This window comes from Schistocerca nitens, chromosome 2, assembly GCF_023898315.1.
Source record: "Schistocerca nitens isolate TAMUIC-IGC-003100 chromosome 2, iqSchNite1.1, whole genome shotgun sequence".
Classification (NCBI taxonomy): domain Eukaryota; kingdom Metazoa; phylum Arthropoda; class Insecta; order Orthoptera; family Acrididae; genus Schistocerca; species Schistocerca nitens.
Genome location: NC_064615.1, coordinates 809094290 through 809117189, shown reverse-complemented (window position 1 = coordinate 809117189; position 22900 = coordinate 809094290). Strand labels below are relative to the sequence as shown.

General features: G+C 38.8%; 1 protein-coding gene across 1 annotated transcript in view; it reads left to right on the top strand.

The window, feature by feature from the left end:
• LOC126234648 (rootletin) overlaps positions 1-22900 on the top strand; it is a 246891-nt gene that overhangs the window by 61270 nt on the left and 162721 nt on the right. Inside the window, exon 10 of the mRNA XM_049943380.1 lies at positions 16437-16573. Coding sequence (XP_049799337.1) covers positions 16437-16573 — 137 coding nt within the window. The remainder of the gene's footprint in view (positions 1-16436; positions 16574-22900) is intronic.

Below are 22900 nucleotides of genomic sequence, written 5' to 3'. Positions count from 1 at the left end.
TGTATGTGCAAACTAGCTCTGCAGATGATGAAGAGATTGAAGAAATGTGTGATGAGATAAAAGAAATTATTCAGATATTTAAGGAAGAGACAAATTTAATAGTGACGGGGACTGGAATATGACAGTAGTAAAAGGAAGAGAAGGAAAAATAGAAGGTGAATTTGGAATTGGAGAAAGGAAAGAAAGGGGAAACTGCCTGGTAGAACTTTGCACATCACAGCTAACACTTGATTTAAGAATCATGAAAGGAGGTTGTATATGTGGAAGAGACTTGGAAACACCGGAAGGTTTCAGACTGATTATATAATGGTAAGACAGATATTTCGGAACCAGATTTTAAATTGTAAGACATTTCCAGGTGCAGATCTGGACTGTGACCACAATGTATTGGTCATGAACTGCAGATTAAAACTGAAGAAACTGCAAAAAGGTAGGAATTTAAGGAGATGGCACCTGGATAAACTGAAGGTTTTTGAGTGTTTCAGATAGAGCATTAGGGAACGATTGACAAGAACAGGGGGGTGGGAATGCAGTAGAAGAAGAATGGGTAGCTTTGAGAGATGAAATAGTAAAGGCAGCAGAGGCTTGTAGGTAAAAAGATGAGGGCTAGTAGAAATCCATGGGTAACACAAGAGATATTGAATTTAATTGATGGAAGGAGAAAATATAAAAATTCAGTAAATGAAGGAGGCAAAACGGAATATAAACATATAAAAAATGAGATCAACAGGAATTTCAAAGTGGCTAAGCTGGAATGGCTAGAGGACAAATGTAAGGATTTAGAAGCACTTATCACTAGGGGAAAGATAGATGCCACCTACAGGAACAGTAAAGAGAACCTTGGAGAAAAGAGGACCACATGTATGAATTGCAAGAGCTCGGATGGAAAACCAGTCCTAAGCAAAGAAGGGAAAGCCAAAAGGTGCAAGGAGTATATAGAGGGTCTGTACAAAGGAAACATACTTGAGGGCAATATAATGGAAATGGAAGAGGATGTAGATGAAGATGAGATGGAAGATATGATACTGTGTGAAGAATTTGACAGTGCACTCAAAGTCCTAAGTCGAAACAAGGCCCTGACAGTAGACAGTGTTCTGTTAGAGCTGATAGCCTTGATAGAGCCAGCCATGACAAAACTCTTCTATCTAGTGAGCAAGATACAGACAAAATACACTCAGACTTAAAGAAGAATATAATATTCCAACTCCAAAGAAAGCAGATGCTGACAGGTTTCAAATTCTATTTACATTTTGTACAGAGACCAGATGGCAATTGTAAGAATCGAGGGGCGTGAAAGGGAAGCAGTGGTTGGGGAGGAAGTGAGACAAGGTTGTAGCTATCCTCGAGGGTATTCAATCTGTATATTGAGCAAGCAGTAAAGGAAACAAAAGAAAAATTTGGAGCTGTCAGAGACAGCAAAGGATTTGGAAGAGCAGTTGAACAGAATGGACAGTATCTTGAAACGAGGATGTAAGATGAATATCAACAAAAACAAAACAAGGATAGTGGAATGTAGTCAGATTAAATCAAGTGATGCTGAGGGAATTAGATTAGGAAATTAGACTCTTAAATTAGTAGAATGAGATTTTCACTCTGCAGCGGAGCGTGAGCTGATATGAAACTTCCTGGCAGATTAAAACTATGTACTGGACCAAGACTCGAACTCAGGACCTTTGCCTTTCATGGGCAAGTGCTCTACCGAGCTCACGTCTCGATCTGGCACACAGTTTTTATCTGCTGGGAAATTTCACTTAAAGTAGTAGATGAGTTTTACTTTTTGGGCAGTAAAATAATTGATCATGATGATGGTCAAAATAGAGAGCATATAAAATGTAGACAGGCAACGGCAAGAAGAGAAATTTATTAATATGAAGTATGGATTTAAGTGTCAGGAAGTCTTTTCTGAAAGTATTTGTAGCCATCTGTGAAAGTGTAACAGTTTCTACAAGAATAGAACACTAGCTTTTGAAAGTGTGAAGCTACAGAAGAATGCTGAAGATTAGATGAGTAGATCGTGTAACTAATGAGGAGATAGTGAATAGAATTTGAGAGAAAAGAAATTTGTGGCACAACCTGACAAGAAGGAATCATTTGGTAGCACACGTTCTGACACATCAAGGGCTTACCAATTTAGTACTGTAGGAAAGTGAGGGGGTTAAAAAGCATAACAGAGACAAAGAGAAGAATACAGTTAGCAGATTCAGAAATATGTAAGTTGCAGTAGTTACTTGAAGATGAAGAGGGTTGCACAGGGTAGAGTAGCATGGAGAGCTGCATCAAACCAGTCTTCAGAATGAAGACCATAACAACAACAACAACATAATCATACTAAACTAACCAAAAAGAAGTATCTTCTATGTGTGTGCTTTATTTTAATTTCTCAGATGTACAAGACAATATTATAAAGCATTTACTGATAAATTAAAAAAGGCTTTGTTATCAATTTCCAAATCAGCCAAGGCTTGAACAGGGGTTATTGAAAGTGGAGGTAACTGGATTTGAATATTATTTTGCTTACAGCTTAAAAAAAATTGTCTGCTGAAATATGGTTTCCAGTTATTTTCATAGTCACTGCTCACATACTTATATTCATGTTGTTTTGTTTCCATAATGAATTTTCTATCTGCAGCAGAGTATGTGCTGATTTGAAAACTTCCTGACAGCTTAAAACTGTCTACTGGAGCAGGACCAAACCTGGCACCTTTGTCTTTCATGGCCAAGTTCTCTACCGACTAGACTGCCTAACAAGGGAAACTCTGCATTGCCCCCCTCCTCCCGCACCCTCCCCTGTCCCTCAAATATAGTGGTAAGAGGGCCCAGTGGACAGCCCATCAAAAACTGAAGACTGATCAAGCGTGAAAACAGGAAAAAGGTGTCCTGGACTGTGAAAAAAAAAAAAAAAAAAAAAGCAAAATAGAAACAGTGAATGATCCGAGAACAAGAAGTGGGTATAGAGCTACCAGCACAACAAATGGCGTCATGGTTAGGTGGTTACAGTGTTGGAATGCCAAGCAGGTGAGCCATGTTCAAACCTCCCTCATGCCAATTTACTTATTTTGTTTTTTTTCACTGTTTGCTTTATTCAAGTCTGTGTTGTGGTTTAACGTCTGTTTGCAACAGCGAGCTGTAAAGTAGGGACATACAGTGACTGTTCATTCTGCACAACTACTCTATTAGCAGCCTAAAGCAAGTGGTTTTCAAATGGGAACCACAAATGTTTTATGACAAGGTGACAAGTCATCCAAATCATCCACTGGAAAACTCGTCTGTTGTGTCATACACAGCATTGTGACAGCACACGCATCATATGATAGTAATCTCTTATCAACGCACCTAACTAGTACACCTGATGAGTGAGTGAAATATGCCTCCCTGCCCGATATAGGTGTTTGTATGAATGTGAATGTGATCACTCCAAAGGAAATGATGAAAAAATAATAGTTTCACACATAAGCTGCAACAAATGAACAATCACACAGTTTCTCTGTGCATTGTCAGATCATACATTTTTAACATTTTGGAAGTCTTAACTGTTGAATTCCTTTGTTGTAACATATTTCACACATGTTTATTTATGGTTTTCATTTCTGTGAGACATCTATATGGTTTCTCGTCTGCTGTCATTATTCATCATATTTACTTGTGATGGTAACATCTTGTTATCACATGACTCCTATTCTATAACAAATGTATAGTATGACAACTGCCAAGACTACAGAAAGAGAACAAACACTTCAGTGACTGGACAGACAGTCCATAATGTTGTGGAAAAATAAATAAATAAATGGCACGAACTGGTTTTTTTTTTATTATTTTTATTTTTATTTTTATTTTATTTTTTTTTTTTTTTTTAACTCCCGCTGTTCAGTACACTTTCCTCCTGTTTTCATGCTTGATCTGTGTTTAGTTTTTGATGGACTATCCACTGGGCCCTCTTACCACTAAATCTGAGGCGGGGTGCGGTGGGGAGTTTGTCTTGTAAGCACAACTCATGACCTGCCATTACAATGTTATTTCCACTATTACCTCTCTACTACCTTAAAAGCTTTACGGAAGTTCTCTTTCATTCTTTGTGGGACTAGTACTCTTGGAAGAAATGATATAGCTGCGGAAGAGCTAGCCACAGGTTCCAGATTTGAGTCCCAGTCAGGTATACAGCTCTAATCTGCCAGGTAGTTTCAAATCAGTGCACACACTCTGCTGCAGAACGAAAATTTAATTCCGGAAAAATCCCCTCAACTGTGGCTAAGCCTTAGCTCTGCTATACACTTTCTTCCAGTTCTGCAAGGTATGCAGGAGAACATCTGTGAGGTTAATAAGTGGCAGAAAGGTACTGGCAAAAGTAAATATGCGAGGCTGGGTCATGAGTCGTGCTTGGATAGCTCAATCGATAGAGCACTTAGCTGTGCAGGGCAAAGGACCCAGGATCGATTCACAGCCTGGCACACAGTTTTATTCTGCATGGAAATTTCATGTTGTTTTGTATTTAGACAAAGATCTCACACAATAGTTTTTATACGCCTGAAGATGCCATGAACACATTCGGCAATCAATTGCTTTAATAAAAAGATATAATTAGGAGTAATTAATGGATTGTAATTGCAGATATTCCAAAACTACTACACTTTATATTATGTAGAGGGCAATTGTCAGGCTCGAGGTATTGATTGGTGAAATGAACAGTTGTTGAGAAGCAATTGAAAGAAGGAGATGTAATTAAAAAAGGAAATATTAATTTTAAAATGTTTAAACCAATAGAATGAAAGAATGAATAAGAAATAAAAAATGAACATAGGATAATTCATTGTTAGCAAGACCTATTAGGAAAAATGAAGATTTGAGTATTTAGATACATAAAACTAAAAGTAAAGCCAATGTGGACAAGAGCAAAGACAGAAGAATTAAAGGGCAGAAATGCATAAAAAAAGAATGGAAGGAAATAAGAATCTAAAACAAATTGTGACTAGTAAAATCCTGGTGGAAAACGAGAATAATAACCTAGTATGGTCGGGAGAACTGTTTCCCAACTTTAGATTTCAGAGACTTTAGTCTCAGTAGGACACAGGTGGGGAAAGGGGTCAGGGTTCTGGAAATTACCCCAGTACCTTAATAATAATGTTGCTAAGTGTGTGCAGTTATGTGCTGCTTTGTGTTTGCAGTATGACGATAATTGTGGCTTGCCACTATATATTTTGCCTAACTCCCTGTTTACTATTGTCCATATCACTGCTCTCACACAAATAAACCTAACATCCTGTCGTTGACTGCTGCTAAAAACTTGTGTCCTTAATGTTTATTATATTCCAAAATCAGGACTTTATTCATCATGGTTTTGATAAATTTTATTTTGATTCAGGGTCGCATGTGAGAGGAATACTTGAAATCAACTCAAGGATACAGCTGTGGACAACATGAGAACAATATTTTCACACTACTTGAAATTGGCTTTCCTAGAGTTGAAAGGAATTACAGCTGGCTCCACGTAAAATGACAAGAAATATCTTTAAATATCTTTTCCCTCTCTCCACATAATGAGCACACATCACTTAGTTGTCCAGAAAAGCTTAAGTCAGTTATAAGCTATTTAGTTAATTTGATTTTCTATAAATTCCATGTCACTTTCCAACTTGTTCTTCTGGTTAGGTGACTACAGGGTTATAAACACAAAGTCAAATAGGGGTAATGCAGGAGTAGGTTTAATAATGAATAGGAAAATAGGAACGCGGGTAAGCTACTACAAACAGCTTAGTGAACGCATTATTGTGGCCAAGATAGATACGAAGCCCACACCTACTACAGTAGTACAAGTTTATATGCCAACTAGCTCTGCAGATGACGAAGAAATTGAAGAAATGTATGATGAAATAAAAGAAATTATTCAGATAGTGAAGGGAGACGAAAATTTAATAGTCATGGGTGACTGGAATTCGAGTGTAGGAAAAGGGAGAGAAGGAAACGTAGCAGGTGAATATGGATTGGGGCTAAGAAATGAAAGAGGAAGCCGACTGGTAGAATTCTGCACAGAGCACAACTTAATCATAGCTAACACTTGGTTTAAGAATCATGATAGAAGGTTGTATACATGGAAGAACCCTGGAGATACTAAAAGGTATCAGATAGATTATATAATGGTAAGACAGAGATTTAGGAACCAGGTTTTAAATTGTAAGACATTTCCAGGGGCAGATGTGGACTCTGACCACAATCTATTGGTTATGACCTGTAGATTAAAACTGAAGAAACTGCAAAAAGGTGGGAATTTAAGGAGATGGGACCTGGATAAACTGAAAGAACCAGAGGTTGTACAGAGTTTCAGGGAGAGCATAAGGGAACAATTGACAGGAATGGGGGAAAGAAATACAGTAGAAGAAGAATGGGTAGCTTTGAGGGATGAAGTAGTGAAGGCAGCAGAGGATCAAGTAGGTAAAAAGACGAGGGCTAGTAGAAATCCTTGGGTAACAGAAGAAATATTGAATTTAATTGATGAAAGGAGAAAATATAAAAATGCAGTAAATGAAGCAGGCAAAAAGGAATACAAACGTCTCAAAAATGAGATCGACAGGAAGTGCAAAATGGCTAAGCAGGGATGGCTAGAGGACAAATGTAAGGATGTAGAGGCTTGTCTCACTAGGGGTAAGATAGATACTGCCTACAGGAAAATTAAAGAGACCTTTGGAGAGAAGAGAACCACTTGTATGAACATCAAGAGCTCAGATGGAAACCCAGTTCTAAGCAAAGAAGGGAAAGCAGAAAGGTGGAAGGAGTATATAGAGGGTCTATACAAGGGCGATGTACTTGAGGACAATATTATGGAAATGGAAGAGGATGTAGATGAAGATGAAATGGGAGATACGATACTGCGTGAAGAGTTTGACAGAGCACTAAAAGACCTGAGTCGAAACAAGGCCTCCGGAGTAGACAACATTCCATTGGAACTACTGACGGCCTTGGGAGAGCCAGTCCTGACAAAACTCTACCATCTGGTGAGCAAGATGTATGAAACAGGCGAAATACCCTCAGACTTCAAGAAGAATATAATAATTCCAATCCCAAAGAAAGCAGGTGTTGACAGATGTGAGAATTACCGAACAGTCAGTTTAATAAGCCACAGCTGCAAAATACTAACACGAATTCTGTACAGACAAATGGAAAAACTAGTAGAAGCTGACCTCGGGGAAGATCAGTTTGGATTCCGTAGAAATACTGGAACACGTGATGCAATACTGACCTTACGACTTATCTTAGAAGAAAGATTAAGGAAAGGCAAACCTACATTTCTAGCATTTGTAGACTTAGATAAAGCTTTTGACAATGTTGACTGGAATACTCTCTTTCAAATTCTAAAGGTGGCAGGGGTAAAATACAGGGAGCGAAAGGCTATTTACAATTTGTACAGAAACCAGATGGCAGTTATAAGAGTCGAGGGACATGAAAGGGAAGCAGTGGTTGGGAAGGGAGTAAGACAGGGTTGTAGCCTCTCCCCGATGTTATTCAATCTGTATATTGAGCAAGCAGTAAAGGAAACAAAAGAAAAATTCGGAGTAGGTATTAAAATCCATGGAGAAGAAATAAAAACTTTGAGGTTCGCCGATGACATTGTAATTCTGTCAGAGACAGCAAAGGACTTGGAAGAGCAGTTGAACGGAATGGATGGTGTCTTGAAGGGAGGATATAAGATGCACATCAACAAAAGCAAAACGAGGATAATGGAATGTAGTCGAATTAAGTCGGGTGATGTTGAGGGTATTAGATTAGGAAATGAGACACTTAAAGTAGTAAAGGATTTTTGCTATTTGGGGAGCAAAATAACTGATGATGGTCGAAGTAGAGAGGATATAAAATGTAGACTGGCAATGGCAAGGAAAGCGTTTCTGAAGAAGAGAAATTTGTTAACATCGAGTATAGATTTAAGTGTCAGGAAGTCTTTTCTGAAACTATTTGTATGGAGTGTAGCCATGTATGGAAGTGAAACGTGGACCATAAATAGTTTGGACAAGAAGAGAATAGAAGCTTTTGAAATGTGGTGCTACAGAAGAATGCTGAAGATTAGATGGGTAGATCACATAACTAATGAGGAGGTACTGAATAGGATTGGGGAGAAGAGGAGTTTGTGGCACAACTTGACCAGAAGAAGGGATCGGTTGGTAGGACATGTTCTGAGGCATCAAGGGATCACCAATTTAGTATTGGAGGGCAGCGTGGAGGGTAAAAATCGTAGGGGGAGACCAAGAGATGCATACACTAAGCAGATTCAGAAGGATGTAGGTTGCAGTAGGTACTGGGAGATGAAGAAGCTTGCACAGGATAGAGTAGCATGGAGAGCTGCATCAAACCAGTCTCAGGACTGAAGACCACAACAACAACAACAACAATTCCAACTTGTTGACATCCACCCCATAGAATGTTAGCTTTACATATCTGTTCACATCAGAACCAGCAAGAAGCAGTATCTTCATGTTTTTACTTTCCACTCATTCCGTATTAAACTCTGTCCCATCTGTGTTTTAAGTAGTCATAGGTAAAGTATTTCATAATACAACTAACTTATCGGTCCTTTTGAACTTTACCCATTCTGTGTCTGGGAAATGTTGCTCTTGTACACAGTAACATTCGAGCTTGAACTTATGTTTCCCCATCTGACTCTGATTTACTTCTATTTTGCTGTTAAATACACTTGTGGAAAATGAATAACTGCTGGCAGAAAATGAATAACTGCTGGCAGTGACCCAAATTAATGAAGTTTTTTCACATGATATGCAGGTTGTGTACTGTGTATAACCATAATCAAGGGTCATACTCCAGCGGACAGATTTTTTTAATAACAATTTCAGTGTCTTGTATAGCCTGTTGTGTATACAGTGTGGGTTATGGTGTACAGTCCAAAAACTGATTTGATGCAGCTCTCCACACTAGTCTATCCTGTGCAAGTCTCATCATCTCTGCATAACTCTGAAATCTATGTCCATTTAAATCTGCTCATAAAAGTCAAGCCTCCATCTTCCTATACAATTTTTACCCCTCATTCTATCCTCCATTACCAAATTAACTGTTCCTAGATGCCCCAGGATGCATCCCATGTACCTTTCATTTCTTTTAATAAAGTTTTGCCATAAATTGCTTTTCTCCTCAATTCAATACAGTAACTTCTCATTACTGCTTGATCTACCTATCTAATATTTAGTATCTACAATTATATACCTATTCTACATGCCACTGTATGGTATATATCAAAGAATACCTTGTACAACACTTTGTAAATGGAGCAAGGGAAAAATGACTGTTTGTGTGCCATTGTACAAGTATTGATTTCTCTTATCTTTTACTCGCCGTATGTTGATCGAAGTAGAATTGTTCTACCGTCTGCCACAAATGCTGGTTCTCTAAACTTTCTCAATTGTGTTTTATGAAAAGAACATCTTTCCTCCAGGGATTACCATCTGAGTTCACAGAGCATTTCTGTAATACTCATGCTGACTAAACCTACTGGTAACAAATCTAGCAGCACACCTCAGCATTTCTTCAATGTTTTCCTTTAATCTGATGTGGTGTTGACTGCAAAAACTTGAGCATTTCTTAACAATGGGTCAAACAAGTGTTCTGTATGCACTTTCCTTTGCTTATGAGCTCTAATTTACTACAGTGCTCCCAATAAATCAAAGTCAGACAATTCATTTGTCATACAACCAACTTTACACCTAGATATTTAATCGATATGACTGTGTCACACAGCACCCTACTAATAGTATATTTGAACAATAAAGAATTGTTTTTCTTACTCATCTGCATCAGCATATAATTGTCCACATTTACAGCAAGCAGCCATGTATCACACAAGATAGAAACTATATCGAAGTCTTTCTGTATCCTCCTGCAGTCACACAATGCTGGCACTTTTCCATATACTACAGCTTCACTGTCAAACAGTCACAAACTGCCACTCACCCTATCTGACAAATTATTTATTTGTATAGAAAATAAGAGCAGCCCTATCACACTTTACTGGGGCACTCCTGATGACACCTTTGTTTATGATGGACACATGCAGCCTAGGAAAATACAGTGTGTCCATAACTAAAGTTCCAGTTTCAAAACACTATAGAGAGAGAACCATTGCTAAGGATGATGTCAAATCAGAATGAATATTATTGATGCAGGGGGAAATGTCATGGAACTTAAAGAAACTTAACAAAAATTTTACTAATAGATGGCACTGTAAGTAAATTAATGTAAATAATGTCAGCTACAATTGGCAGATGAATCATAATGTGATGGCTATGGCTTGAATTGCACATTACACCATCCATACCGTTCAATGTGCATGACTGGACAAGTTCAGCAGTTAGCACTTGTGGCACTGTTAGTTAGGTAAGCCCATCCACCACGCCAAGGTCATACCACATCGGACGGGAAAAATCGGTTTTTAATTGCCCTGAGGTCAAAAACTGCATAACAAACCAAATAACATCAGTTTTTAACTGTCTTGCAGCCAAAAACCACATAAAAATCAAAATTACTCTGGTTTCTAATTGTCATGAGAGTGGCATAAGACATGTTCAATATGCTGTCCATCGTTTTCTACCAGAGGTTGAAATCGAGAAATGGCATGTTCCACAACAGATCCGTGTGTCTTGGGGGTCACATTAAGAATGTGTTACCCAGTACATGCTTCAATTCAGTTACATTCATAATAAGAGTACTGAACACATCATCTTTCTGGTAAACCCCCAGCCAGAAGTCACACAGATTAAGAGAGCAGGGGATCTGGATGGCCAGGTTGTAGGTAAATGACAGGTGATAATTACAGCATTGCAGAAGGATTCCCACTTGATCTTGTCTTTTGCCTAGTTTTTCCTCTGATGCTTTCACTATTTTATCTATTAAAACTACCCAATCATCTTCTTTTATGTCCACATCTGATCAGGGAGATGTTGTTCAGTGTAAAATCTGGTTTCACGTATTCTTCCATGGGCCTTAAACCAAATGTTAGCAATGATTAAATTGTGCTCTGCACAAAATTCCGTGAGGTTGCTACCTCTTTCATTTATTTCTCGCAGTCCATGTTCTACTATTTTCCTTCTCTTACCCTTCTTACTGAGGTGGTAGGGCAGTGGTTTTGGTTGGGAGCAGTAAGGTGCTGATGCGTGTTATTTTACTTAATTTTAACATGAGTTAATTTTTATTTGCTCTTTTGTGTTAAAATCGTCAAAACAAAACAGTGCCTCCAGAATTAGAGGTTAAACAATCCACTAGACTCAGTTAATAAAACTTCATGGATTAACCCAGAGACCAATCTCATCACTAAAGGTCTCATACAGGTGTTATATAGCTCCTGTTCTTTACACCCACATAAAAGCAATAAAAGCATAATTGAAACGCACATTAGGAATGGCAAAGTAAATCCTCAGGTACCCTGAAGAAACAAATGTATACACCTCTTTGCTTTTAGTGATTTTCCCCATTACAAGAAAGCAGGAAACTAAATCAGATTTACACTGAAAGTTATTTCAGCAATCGAAGGCAGGTTGAGCAAACTAAGTCTTAACCTTCAACATTTATCCTAAAGACTACCCAAGGTTACACAAAACAATGAATGAATACCAAAATTTTACAATATGTGATTTACACTCTTTTACAATTTATGTCGTTCTGTGCAGTTTCACATGCCTCTGGTTTGGTTAGCCATGATCCCAATCTTTTGCTTCTCAGATTGTGGGGTAGGGCATGCACCCCTTTCCCAGTCCCATCAAGGAGTAGTAATCAAATAAAGTCAGTGGCTCTGGGGAGCTTACATAAGATACAACCTTAAACAGAAATGGCAGCCATTGCACATCAACACCCAAAAAAATTGATGTACCATTTCAATACACATAAAGAAGTGCTCCAACGAAAACACTCTCCTTAGTAACCTTAAAGAATTACCCATTATCAGCCACTTTTTAGCAGTTCACAGTTGTTAACCATTACTTTTTCCATGACTTTGAACATTGCCTCAAGAACATACTTCTACTTCTGTAAGAATTGATTAAACAACGCTGAGTTGAACCAAATAATTAGTACTGCCAAGACAGGCACACCGACAAGCAGGTGGTATATATATAGGAGGGAAAAAAAAGAAAAGAAAAAAAAAAGCCTGAGAGAAACAAATAACACCACAATGCAGATCTCAGTATGGCATCAAACAGAAATGATTGAACTCCGATAATTATAATAATTGCCCCACACCACTACCTTAAACCTGTAATACACATAATAGGCAGTTATGGGTAGCTCATGTTATCACTAATGTTGTGCAAAACATTTATTTAACCAAATAGTATAACATATCTTAATTGAGAGGCACTTCACAAGTTCGACACACTAGCCAGTAACGGACTTGATAACAGCACACACAAAATGGCAAACCACCAGTGCAAGATTTGTCACACAAGACATGTCCTTACAGCTGACCCTAAGGCTCAAAAGTGTGCGCCATTATTTAAAACTTCAATTTAAAAAATTATACCTGCCACCCAAGGCGTCACACTGTTCAACTAAAGTGGCCATGACAGCTAGAAGTACAGCCCTATAATGCAGTGCTTACAACAGGGAGCCTAATGCCACGGGTACTCACTTGCCAGCCTTAACAAGAGAAGCAAAGCTTAACAGCACCAGCTAAGTTAACAGTCTGGCCTTATTTACCAGCAGCACTTCTCTTAAGTAAACAAAGACCAATATAGTTACACAAATGACTTCAGCTTAATCTTAATCGAATACACCAGGCACATGCCTTCCCTACTAAACCCGTAATGGAATTAAGCAGCACACAGTGAGACCCAAAACATCACGGATACTCTTACACAGACAAATGTATCTTGAACTACCAGTATTCTCACCAAGTTCTCGATACTGAGCGGAGTGCAGGTTCCCCAACAGTTATTGCTGCATTAAGCCCTCTGGCCACTGGGCCACTAGCCCCAGCCACACAAACAATATACAGCAGTGCCACCTCATTCCTTGCCAAACTTGCCTGCTCCACATCAACACCATCCTGCGGCATACTCCATCCACAGGCTACTATTTCCTGGGGTCAACTTCCTCCAGAGACAGCTCAGCATGCCACAAAGTACACTTTTCATTGGCCCCCAGCGCCGCTTCTCGATGTAAGTCACAGGCTCCGCCCAACCAAATCAAAAGGTACGTGCGCAAAGTGTCGATATCAAACTGGCGCCAACTGGCAGTTATATGCTCATGGCTCACTAGTATCCAACCCCAATCCCTCCATCACAATGAAATTTTTGCCTCCTTTAACATATTGAATGATTTCTTTTGCCTTATACATTTTATTTTCAATCTCTTTATCATCTGCAGATCTATTGGGCATATATAATTGTACTACTCTGATGGTTTGTGGCTTTATGTCTATCTTGACTATGATAATACTTTCACTGCGCGGTTTACGTAGTCCACTGACATTCCAATTTTCTTGTTTATTATTACACCTACTCCAGCAGTGCTCCTGTCTACTGTTATATTGACAATCTTGTACTCATTTAACCAGAAATCGTCTTCTTCCTGCTAGTGCACTTTAGTTACTACCGCTATATCTAACTTCAATATACACCTTTCTCCTTTTGATTCCTTTTACCTATGTGCTAAAACAAAAGAGCTAACATTCCACACCCTAACCTGTAGATTGCAAGATTTTTTTTCTGATACTAACAGCCTCTTGAGTGAGGACTATTTTACCTCCTGAATATTTTACCCAGGAGGATATGGTCATCATTAAACCATACAGTAGAGTGAATGTCCTCAGGAATTACAACTGCTGTAGTTTCCCCTTGCTTTCAGCTGTCGCCAGTAGTAACACAGCAAGGCAATATTGGCTAATATTATATTTATTTACTACACAGTTCTGAAATCATGCACGGTGATGGTCAGAGAAGTGTCAGAGTCCACTTTGTGGATACTTTGCCATTCATCTCTCCAGTTGTATTTTTCATTACATTATCTGCTTTGGGCTGCAGCTTCAAGCAAAATGGTTCCCAGTGGTTGTAGCTGACATTCTCCTTTGGTAACTGTGTCGCCAACAGTAACTACTCATGTATATCTACAACTACATCACTATTCTGCAAGCCAACTGATTGTGTACCAGAGGGTACTTCTGGTACCACTATCTGAACCCCCCTTCCCGGTTTCATTGGAATGGTGTACGGGAATAATGATCGTTGGTAAGCCTCTTTATTAACTCTAATTTCTTGAATTTTCTTGTTGTGGTCATTTCGTGATGTGTACGTGGGAGGAAGGAATATGTTGTCCATCTCTGGGAAAATATTATCTCGAAGTTTCAATAGTAAAGCTCTCCATGAAGCACTTCTAGGTCCTTCTGCAAATCATTAATGTCCTCTGATGTTGCTACCTTCTTATAGACAATCAAATTATCTGTGAACAGCTTTCAACAGCTTTCAACACATTGTAGTAGATCATTTATATACATTGGTAAACAGTAACGGTCCTATCGCACTTCCTTGGGTACTTGCCAAATTACCTTTACACCTGTTCCGTTAAGAGTGACACATTGAATTCTGTCTGCAAGAAAGTCATGAATCAAGTCTCAAATCTGGTCCCATATTCAGTAAGCTCATATTTGTTCAGTAAACAGCAGTGTGGGACTGTGTCAGATGCCTTCCTGATGTCGAGGTACATGACATCAACCTGAGTGCCGATATCTACAGTGCTGTGGATCTCCTACAGAAACAGAGCAAGGTGAGTTTCACAAGATCTATGTTTGGGGAATCCCTATTGATTTTTATAGAGGAGATTTTCATTCTCCAAAAACTTCATAAAACATTAGCATGAAAAGTGTTCCATAATTCTACCACAGACTGACATCAGAGATGTAGGCCTTAATTACTTGAATCTTTCCTGTGACCCTTCATGAAAAACGGGAACGACCTGCACTTTTTTTGAGTCACTAGGTACTCTTCATTGCTCCAGTGACCTACGGTAAATTGCTGCTGGAAGGGGAGCAAGTTCTTTCACGTAATCTGTGTCAAATATGATCAGTATCTCATACAGTGTTGATGCCTTTCCACTACAGAGCAGTTGTTGTTTTTCTATTTTGTTATCAATTACCTGAGTATCTTCTATTTCAGAGTTCTTAAGATGATTGAAAGGACTGCCATGAAACAATTTCAGAATACCAAATCCAGTGTTTCGGACTTCTCTTTCGTTTTTCATTTCAGTGCCATCATGGTCACTGAGCATTGGAATAGATGATTTCAAACTGTCTACTGATTTTATGTAAGACCAAAACCTAGGGTTTCTTAATCGGATTATTTTTACATTCAGAGTTGTTAAATACTTCTCTCATTGCTCTCCTTTTGCTCATATTTTGTTTGTCAGCTAGGTTTTGATTTCTGTTGAATCTGTGATGAAGCTCACTCTGTTTACATTGCAGTTTTCTAACTGGCCTATTAAACTATGGTGGGTCTTTCTCATCCCTTTTGACGTAGCTTGGAACAGACTTGTCTAAGGCATATTGAATGATGCTTTTTTAATTTTTTCTATTTGTACTCCACAACTTCATCCTCAGCATTAAATATTTGAAGTTGTCTACTCTGATACTCTGCAATTTGTACCCTCTCACTTGTGCTAACCAAAAATGTGTTCCTACCTTTCTTAATATTCCTTGTAATACCCACGGTCACAGATGCTATAACAACATAATGATCACTAACTGCATAATGATCACTGATACCTTCCTCTACATAAAGTGATTTAAGAAGTTCAGGACTATTTGTTGCTAGCAGGTCATCTGATTTGGTAGTTTAAGCGTAATTATAAATGCTTCTGCTGTCCAGAAATGGACAATGAGCAGGGTCATATAATTGTCAGATGTTAAGTTGGAGATCGTGTTTCCATGCAGGAAACCTGTCTTAGACCATTCAAACCAACACTGAAGCAATCCTGTTACAATACTTGCCCCAACTACCTATTTTGGGGTATTGTAGATGAAAACTGAAAGAATGTATATCTGCAACAACTAGTCATAGGTCTGTGCGTGCATTCCATCTTAATACATGGCACCAAACAGACTGTTTACTCTAGCAACACATATTTCCGTGTTGCTGAATTTGATTTACGCCATAACTCTCAGTTCTACCTTAACTTGCAAGATGGTTTACATAACAATCCAATGAAATTCTTTGACAATATCTGATTTTGTAATGTTCTCCACCATAATTCAAACTACATTTTTACAAATAGCAGTGTGTTTAAATTGTAACATGTCATGTTTTCATAAACTAGTTTATTGTTTCCAATAATGCAGAAAGGAGATATTTTGCTTATTTTTTGCATTTTAAACTATGCTTTGAAATTATTTTTGCAAAGAATAGCCAGTTAACATTACATGAGAATTTCGTAACACATACAATGTATAATTTTATCTGTTTCAGTTGGACACCATGAATAGTGACTACGATAAACTGCAGAAATCCCATGTAAGACTACAGAAAATGTGCAACAGTCTTGAAGATGAAAAACTCTTCTTACAAAGTGAACTAGACAGGATTACAAAGGATTCAGAAATTAGGTCAGTATTGGGCATCTTCTGTCACAGTACTTGATACTTCATTAAACTAAAACATGCTGATATTTTGTATTATCTTAGTATTCAGAAAGCAAGCTGTCAGTGTGAAGTGGACTCTCCATTCACAATGTTGCAGAAACGTAAGATGGTAATAGAAAATACAGATGAAATGCAGACAGTGATATAATACAGCCTCCCACATTTTAGAGGAACAGTAGAAGGCCCACCAAGCATTGTGCTCATGGTGATAGCTGCATTGTAAAGACATGGCTCAGCTGTCCATATTGGATGGTGAGGGGAGTCCTCCTTTGCATCTGGTTCTGGGGCAGTAGGCGTGTGCGAGGGTGAGGGTATGGCGTGGGAAATCTGTCTGTAGAGGATTTGGTGTTAGTAACTGTCTGTGATGACCCTAGTGAGATCTTGAGTGTACAGGATAAGGGAAATCTCATTACTGAAAATGTACCCATGGGTGGTAGATTATATGGGAGTGATTTTTCGATTTGAAAGGGATGACAGCTATCTAAATGCAAGTTTTGTTGATTTACAGTAGATTTGATATGGACAAAGATATGGATGGAGCTATCAGAGAGGTGGAGGCCAACATCCAGGAAAGTGGCATTTGGGCTGAGAAGCACTATGTGTAGTGAATGGGAGAAAAGGTGTTTTGAGGCTGGGAAGGAATGAGGAGAAATGAATCAACTTGGACATAAACTGTGACAATTTGCTACTTAAATAATGTTGAACTGTAATCTGGCAATCAGGTGGGTAGGTAGCAGTCAAAGTTGCTCATCGCCTGATATCATCCCTAAATGGAACAACTGAACCATACTTTCACCAGGTCTTCAGTTACATATCTTTGTGCTCTGAAAAGAGGAACATTGTACCCATAATGCTTCCCACCCAGTCTACACAATATCGTGGTCCTTGCTTATGCCAGTTTCACTCCCAGTCCTTTAGCACATGGGCCATATCCCTGCAGAATACCTAGCAACAAGACCTGTCCCATATACCCACTCAACACATCTTACACCAAAGCCATTACATGCAGTCTGCAAAAAGCAGTCCTGTTGTATATCAGCTCTGCTGCAATTTCTTGACAGCATTTTATTTAAACTCGTCCACAAACAGTTGTCCACTTGAATGAATGGCCACCATGAAACTGTCACCAAGAATAGTTGACTGACCATTGAAAGAATACACTGCTGAGCACAACACGTTCAATTTCGATGGCTGTTTCACAATCCATATCACCCGGATGCCACTTGTCCTGCCCCCCCCCCCCCCCCCCCGCCCGCCCCCAACCATCTCCTCAGAACTATGTAGTTGGGAGTTATCCTTGCAACACAGCCTTTGTTCATGTAATCCTGCCACATGCCCCACACATACCTCTCTCCTGACTCAGGACACAAGCTTCACTTATTCAGTGCCTGCACCCTCTTCTTCGTAGTCTCCACTGCTTCTGTTGTCATACCATCCCATTTCAGTCCTCTAAGTCGTGCACCTTCTGTCTGGTTTATGTGCCTATTGACAACTCAGTGCCTCTACTGTTTGGTGAGTTGTTACCTTTATTTGTATATTATTTACATTCTCTTTGTGTTTCCACTTGCCATAATAGGAAGCTAAATGCTTCTTCTCTGGATGCTGCAGTTAAAATAGGTTAAAGTGCTGAGGCCTCCCATGAACCATGGACCTTGTCGTTGGTGGGGAGGCTTGCGTGCCTCAGCAATACAATTGGCCGTACCGTAGGTGCAACCACTACGGAGGGATATCTGTTGAGAGGCCAGCCAAATGTGTGGTTCCTGAAGAGGGGCAGCAGCCTTTTCAGTAGTTGCAGGGGCAACAGTCTGAATGATTGACTGATCTGGCCTTGTAACACTAACCAAAACGGCCTTGCTGTGCTGGTACTTTGAATGGCTGAAAGCAAGGGGAAACTACAGTCGTAATTTTTCCCGAGGGCATGTAGCTTTACTTTATGGTTAAATGATGATGGCGTCCTCTTGGGTAAAATATTCCGGAGGTAAAATAGTCCCCCATACGTATCTCCCGGCGGGGACTACTCAAGAGGACGTCGTTATCAGGAGAAAGAAAACTGGCATTCTGCAGATCGTAGCGTGGAACGTCAGATCCCTAAATCAGGCAGGTAGGTTAGAAAATTTAAAAAGGGAAATGGATAGGTTAAAGTTAGATATAGTGGGAATTAGTGAAGTTTGGTGGCAGGAGGAACAAGACTTTTGGTCAGGTGAATACAGGGTTATAAATACAAAACCAAATAGGGGTAATGCAGGAGTAGGTTTAATAATGAATAAAAAAAAAAATAGGAGTGCGGGTAAGCTACTACAAACAGCATAGTGAATGCATTATTGAGACAATGTTGACTGGAATACTCTCTTTCAAATTCTAAAGGTGGCAGGGGTAAAATACAGGGAGCAAAAGGCTATTTACAATTTGTGCAGAAACCAGATGGCAGTTATAAAGAGTCAAGGGGCATGAAAGGGAAGCAGTGGTTGGGAAGGGAGTGACACAGGGTTGACGCCTCTCCCCGATATTATTCAATCTGTATATTGAGCAAGCAGTAAAGGAAACAAAAGAAAAATTTGGAGTAGGTATTAAAATCCATGGAGAAGAAATAAAAACTTTGAGGTTCGCCGATGACATTGTAAGAGACAGCAAAGGACTTGGAAGAGCAGTTGAACAGAATGGACAGTGTCTTGATAGGAGGATATAAGATGAACATCAACAAAAGCAAAACGAGGATAATGGAATGTAGTCGAATTAAGTCGGGTGATGCTGAGGGAATTAGATTAGGAAATGAGACACTTAAAGTAGTAAAGGAGTTTTGCTATTTGGGGAGCAAAATAACTGATGATGGTCGAAGTAGAGAGGATATAAAATGTAGACTGGCAATGGCAAGGAAAGCGTTTCTGAAGAAGAGAAATTTAACATCGAGTATAGATTTAAGTGTCAGGAAGTCATTTCTGAAAGTATTTGTGTGGAGTGTAGCCATGTATGGAAGTGAAACATGTATGATAAATAGTTTGGACAAGAAGAGAATAGAAGCTTTTGAAATGTGGTGCTACAGAAGAATGCTGAAGATTAGATGGGTAGATCACATAACTAATGAGGAGGTATTGAATAGAATTGGGGAGAAGAGGAGTTTGTGGCACAACTTGACAAGAAGAAGGGACCGGTTGGTAGGACATGTTGTGAGGCATCAAGGGATCACAAATTTAGCATTGGAGGACAGCTTGGAGGGTAAAAATCGTAGAGGGAGATCAATAAATGAATACACCAAGCATATTCAGAAGGATGTAGGTTGCAGTAAGTACTGGGAGATGAAGCTTGCACAGGATAGGGTAGCATGGAGAGCAGCATCAAACAAGTCTCAACAGTGAAGACCACAACAACAACACAAAGTACTGAGGCATTATATTATGTACTTACTTTGTATTTATAGCTTATCAATGCCAATGGCAGCCAGTTCACAATCCATTCTTCTATCTGATTATGTCCATGTCAGGTGTCTTAATCAGTTCCATTCTTTATATTGTATTAGCATTGCTAGTGTTCAGTGTTTTCTAGGTGCTGGTTGAGGCTTGAACTTGCTTATACAGGGTGTATATGATCCGGGACAACCGGGAGATCCGGGTAAAACCCGGGAACTTTTTCAACCGGGAAAAACCCGGGAATATTTTAGAATTCCAGGATGTTTTTTTGTTTTAGTTTTCAAGTAATTTTTTGTAATTTTGACTTGTAAGAAATAATACTCGAACAAATGATACTACTGCATCCTGCTACTGCAAAATAATACTGCAGCAATAAAACATGAACGAGAGGAAAAAACTAAAGTAAAACTTAAGTTGCGAAGGAAATGCAACATGTACACAACAAAACACAGTGCTCATACAAGTGTCTGCCAGTAACAAAATGTGCCAAAGGCTTTGGAAGACTATGCAATGCTTCATAACAACAAATTGCCTCCAATAAGCAGGACATCACAACTGTTTACATTTGATTCGTGTGAGCAGCTGCAAGTGGGCCCATGCACATGCGTAGTTGAGTCGAGCATGTACCTTCTCCCACTTCTGGCCACAAAAGTGTGGCTGTTATCTGTTTAAGCAAGCAGCAAGATGCTACCCGGAAAAATTTTACTGGAGTGCGCAAGCTGCCATATTCACTGGGAGCAAACCGGGATATCTGCCACAGACGGCTATTTCAGTCGAGCATTAATTGCCTTGCAGAACAATGAAGTTATTTTTCTCGGTTTGCTAAAGAAATATGGTTTATTAATCTTTTCTGCTGAGGCAGTCAATTTATTTGAAACGAAGTGTTTAATTCTACACCATGGGCTAGTTTCAATTGTTCGCTGCATTTCAAAAGAGCATGCTTTCATCTTCTAGCACATATGGCATTATGCCATAATAAAGAACCAAAAATGAGATAATACAGTACTGGTATTCCAAGAAAATTTACAAAAGAATCTGGACATACGAATATGCACTTTAAGCCAAATTATGCATTTTAGTATGGTTCACAAAATTCCTCTGATGTCTTATTTCTTTTATGACATAATGTAAGATCTTTTAATGTTTTACACGTATGAAAATACAGGCTCCCTGCATCATCGTAGCTGTGCAAGTGCGGTAATGCCTCTTATCTGGCGCTCTGTGGCAACTGCTGAAACCTCTTCCTAAAAGGTCATGGGAAAATATTTGGAATGACTGATTGAAAAGCGTTACTTTCAAAATAAATTTCCTTTTACACATGATGAACTAAGTGCGAGAAAGTGTCATGAATTTCTTAAATCACAGAGCGTTTGACTCTCATTGAAAAATCAACTATTTGAGGACGACCATTTAGAAAAAAATTCGAGCCCAGAAGATCAGACATTTATGTTGATATTAAAAATTTTACTGGCACATTTGTGTGATGTGTCGTAAAGTGTAATATGCGCTAAAAAGATCAACATTATACATGAAAGTTTAACTTCTCTTGCAACTTATTGATCTTAGAGACCAGTGTTATATGTGAAAGCTCTGCTTTTCTTGTAGCAACACCATCTATATTAATTTACACCATTAACTTTTCCCATTTGTGTGTATGCACTACTTGACAGTGATAATGCTATTAGCTGACTACATCACGTGTCCTAAGCTCTGAATATCTGCTGTATCGGCTGGCAAGATCATGTGACAGGTGCTATTATGTCTTAGAAAAGCACATCACAATCTCGATTTCAATGCTTCAGAAAGTAACATGCCATGTTTTGTAGAATTCAAATTTATACTTTCGTAATACGAAAATATGCAGTGTACATGGCCTTTTCCCGAGTTTCGATTTCTAAATGGCTGAGAAATTCTACGCCGGTGTATAAAACCATTACCACTCAAAGGATTGATATGTTTTACAGTTCCAAGGAAAAGTATACTGTCACTTAACATGGACAAACTGTATTTTCATCCGGGAGAAAGTGTGTTTTTAACCGGGAAATACGGGATTTCCCCCCCCCCCCCCCCTTATACACCCTGTTATATAGAATACTTCAGAAATTGTGTGAAATTGTTATGTTAAGTAAACAGAAAACAAAAAGGGATCAACATTTATTTCTGTCATTGATTGTATTTGTTAATGTCATTTAATATTAACCATGTAACTACCAATTATGGGATTTAAAGCATACATTCTTCTTTCAAATATTAGCTACACTGTTATATCACAATGAAATGTAAAATGCACCAGAAATAACATTTGCACTTGCAAACGTAACTCCCATAGTTTTAAGAGCAATAAATATCATATGAATCAAAGAACAGAAAAAAGTTCTTTTGTATACAAACAGCACATCTGTTAAGCTTTATTTATTTGCTCATCCCTTCCAATGATGAAGTCACCCAAGTGGGAGCTGCTGTTGATAACACTTTTTTCAACTGTTTGTGGACGTTTCCATGCCTATGCCGTATTTCCATATTGCTTCTCTTGATTGTTCAGTGTTTCAGAAGGATATTTGTAGGTCTTGGGTTTTAGGAATGTCCAGCACATACAAACAAAATGGATCAAATCAGGTGGCAAAGTTACCCTACCAAGGTCACAAGATCAGGTTTCTTTCAACTTTGAGACAGAATGATGAGAAGTGTAGACTGAAGGTCTATCTGAAGTTGATATCTTTCAGGAGTTCCTCCGAGCTGGATGTTAGAAAGTTCCGTAACATATAACCATATTGATTTTATACTACTGTTACTGCTGTACCTCCATCCTTGGTGGAATATACAGACTCTACTTGTACATTACTGTAATGCACCATATAGTTATTCAAGTCTACATAATATACACTTG